At 47.2% G+C, this 3,264-nt stretch overlaps 1 protein-coding gene across 1 annotated transcript; it reads left to right on the forward strand.

Annotated features, from left to right (window-relative positions):
* Positions 1–1,506: 1,506 nt before the first annotated feature.
* Positions 1,507–2,954, forward strand: LOC308297354 (4-galactosyl-N-acetylglucosaminide 3-alpha-L-fucosyltransferase 9-like; the record flags this gene model as incomplete). The annotated part of the gene is made up of 2 exons (XM_080740766.1): positions 1,507–1,658; positions 2,120–2,954. 2 exons carry the CDS (start codon positions 1,507–1,509, stop codon positions 2,952–2,954), a joined length of 987 nt encoding a protein of 328 aa, XP_080596892.1.
* Between the last annotated feature and the right edge of the window lie 310 nt (positions 2,955–3,264).

The following is a 3,264-nucleotide window of genomic DNA, read 5'->3' on the forward strand; positions in this document are numbered from 1 at the left end:
AGATTTGATGAGGAGGTGGAGCACTTCACAACATGGTGCTCGGATCACTTTCTCCAGGTTAATGTGACCAAAACAAAAGAAATGGTCATAGACTTTAGGAGGAGTGGAGAAGTAGTCCCACCCACCCTTGTAAACAAGGAACCTATTGAAAGGGTCAAGACCTATAAATATTTAGGCATAGAATTTGATGACAAACTGAAGTTCGACAAGTGTGCTAAAGCTAAGGTTAAAAAAATGCACCAGAGAATGTTTTTTTTACGGAAACTAAACTCATTTCACGTAGACCATTGCATCCTGCAGATGTTCTATAAATCTGTTCTCCAAAGCATCCTGTCATTTGGACTGATATGTGTGTTTGGAAACATGCGAATTCAGGACCAAGCAAAACTGCAGCGCATGATCAAGATGGCGAGCAGGGTCATCGGGTGCAATCAAACGTCTGCTGCGCAATTATGTGAGGACCTAATTGTGAGCAAGGCTGAGCGCATCCTCAGTGACCCTGCTCATCCCTTACATTGCAAATTCGAACGCAGTCGCCGGGGCAATGGAAGGATGCTGCAAAGGAACATTACCACATCTAGGTTTGGTAATTCCTTTGTTCCCTCTGCAATCAGACTTCTAAACGAAAAAGTCAGCAGATAGATAGCGGTTATAGCCTGTAGGAACATGTTTTAAGCACTTTTAAGTACAGCAGATTGTATTGTCAGTATTTAATGTTGGATGTTGTCTGTTTTTATGTTTTTATGTTTTTTGTACTCGCACCTTTGGACCAAATGAATTTCCCTGAACGGGATAATAAAGTTTACCTTGACCTTGACCTTGACCTTGTGTGTTGCATGGTGGCACCCAGTGGTCATATCCCAGTCCATGTTACGCCCCTACGTTTCAGCCACAGCCAGTGACTGCTCCATTCTTTGATTGGGCCTTCTGTTGGGCCTGTCCTCTGATCCCTACTTCCTTCAGGAGCCTGGGGGTGGAACTGGCTACAAAAGCCTCTACAGCCCACCTCAACAGGCCACACCTTCACGTTCCAGCCCCGCCCCTCTGCTTCAGCTTGCTAGGTTGGCATACCGCAGCCTCTTACGTTCGAATGTTTCATCGATGGCATCTTACCATGGGGCCGTAAGGGTGGGGCGCTGCAACTTCAGGTGGGAAGGTGAGCCTCTAGCTGAGGTCTACATGCATCTCGCAATCCAGGGCTGCGTTCAGTGGGCCTGAGTTTGGAGGTGATGGCTTGGTCTTCCGTTTCTCCACTTCACGGATGAAGGTTGTCCTCCGTCAGAAGGTGGTCTGGGAATTTAGAGGCATGGCATTGGTGGTTACCCTCTTGTTCTCCAGTTCGGCAGCCAAGCACTTCAGCACCTGGTTGTGGCGCCCCGTTTATCTTCCCTGAGTAAGACTGGTCTTGCAACCCACCAAGATGTGTTTGAGGGTTGCAGGGGCTCCTCTCCATACCATAGATGTAGGTTGGTTGGAGAGGGCAGGACATCATATGTGGATCTAACGATGAGGCTCAGCCTAGTAGACTCCCTGCTCCACATCTCGTTCCACGTGATCTTCCTCCTCTCCTCCTTCCCACTTCATCCATGCTGGGCTTGGGATTCTGCCTTTGTACAGCTGGCTGCCTCCTCCTGGTGGCGCACCTCCTCTATCACCATGTGCCGCCGCTCAGTTGAAGTAGCCTTTTGCCATGTGGGTGTTGTTGCTTCCAAACCAAGGCCCCCTCTGCCATGTTGGTCATGTGTCCTGGTGCCTGAGGGTGGTCTTTACCACCGCTACCGCTGCAGATGGCTTCCATTTCCTTCCCGTTGCTAGGGTTGGAGCAGCACCTCTGACCAATGGATCCCGGGATTCTGTGAGAGTCAGTTCAAGCCTTGTTTTGGCGCATTTGTACATTATTACAAAGAACAGCCCATATACATTGCTATTTTCAAAAGATTTTCAGAATAATTAGTACTTTCTACTTCTGGTACTTTATTATGTACATTTTGATACCAATACATTTGTACTTTTTACTCAAGTAAATGCTGAATTCCTTTTCACAGAGTGTTTCTACATTGCAGTATTGATACTTTTACTCAGGTAAAACATGTGAGTACTCTTTCCACCACTGTCTCAGGTGCAGCGAATTCGACATGGAAGGATGCCAGCTGACGTACGACCGTAGCGTTTACCACAAAGCGCACGCCGTCTTGTTCCACCACAGAGACATCCGTTGGGTGGGCAACATGCCACAAGACCCTCGTCCCTGGTTCCAGAAGTGGATCTGGTTCAACTGGGAGTCGCCGGCCAACGCTCCCCACATCCCCGAACTCAACGACGCGTTCAATTTGACCAGCAGCTATCGGCTGGACTCTAACATCCATGTGCCTTATGGGTACCTGACCCCGGTGGAGCAGGGGGACGAGAGCTTCAAGCTGCCAGAGAAGGACAAACTGGTGTGCTGGGTGGTGAGCAACTGGAACCCACAGTTTAAAAGAGTTCAAGTCTACAAAGAGATGAAAAACCACATCAAGATGGACCTTTACGGGAAGGCCTTTAATCACCGCTTAGGTGGTGAAGAGTACAATAAGTTAATACCTAGCTGCAAATTCTACCTGTCGTGGGAAAACGCTATCGACCGAGACTACATGACGGAAAAACTGTTTGTTCCCATGAGAATGGGCACCGTGCCCGTGGTTCTGGGAGACACGAGAGCAAACTACGAGGAACACATTCCGGGAGACTCTTTCATTCACGTGGACGACTTCGCCAGCCCAAAGGAGCTGGCAGAGAGACTGATTTACCTGGACAATAACCACACTGAATACATGCAGTACTTTGAGTGGAGACAGAGGTACAAGGTCCATAACTGCTTTTTTGTCAGCGATAATGTTTGCAGAGCGTGTAAGCATCTAAAAATGCACAAAGGCTATCAGAGGTTTCATGGTCTCAGTAAATGGTTCTGGGGTTAAAAGGCAGCGGTGGACGTTAAGTTATTAACTTAAATTAACTTTCTATGCATCAAACAATTAAACCATATTTGGTACTGTGGCAACCACATCTAACTGATGAGACTTAAAGAGGTGGTGCCATAGTTTTGTACTTTTTCTGTTTTTCATGTGTCTAGGAGGTTGAAAGTACTTCATTAGACCCCCTGATGTGGTTTTTTTGAGAAATGATGTATTCTCTTAGTATTTGTTTGTTTTCTCTTGGAGGCTGCCTTGACCTTGTTGCGACCGTAGGTCGCATTTACTATCAAACCCTGCACAAAGTGTAAGTAAC

This window comes from Nannobrachium achirus (genome assembly GCF_963921795.1).
Source record: "Nannobrachium achirus genome assembly, chromosome: 1".
NCBI classification, from domain to species: domain Eukaryota; kingdom Metazoa; phylum Chordata; class Actinopteri; order Myctophiformes; family Myctophidae; genus Nannobrachium; species Nannobrachium achirus.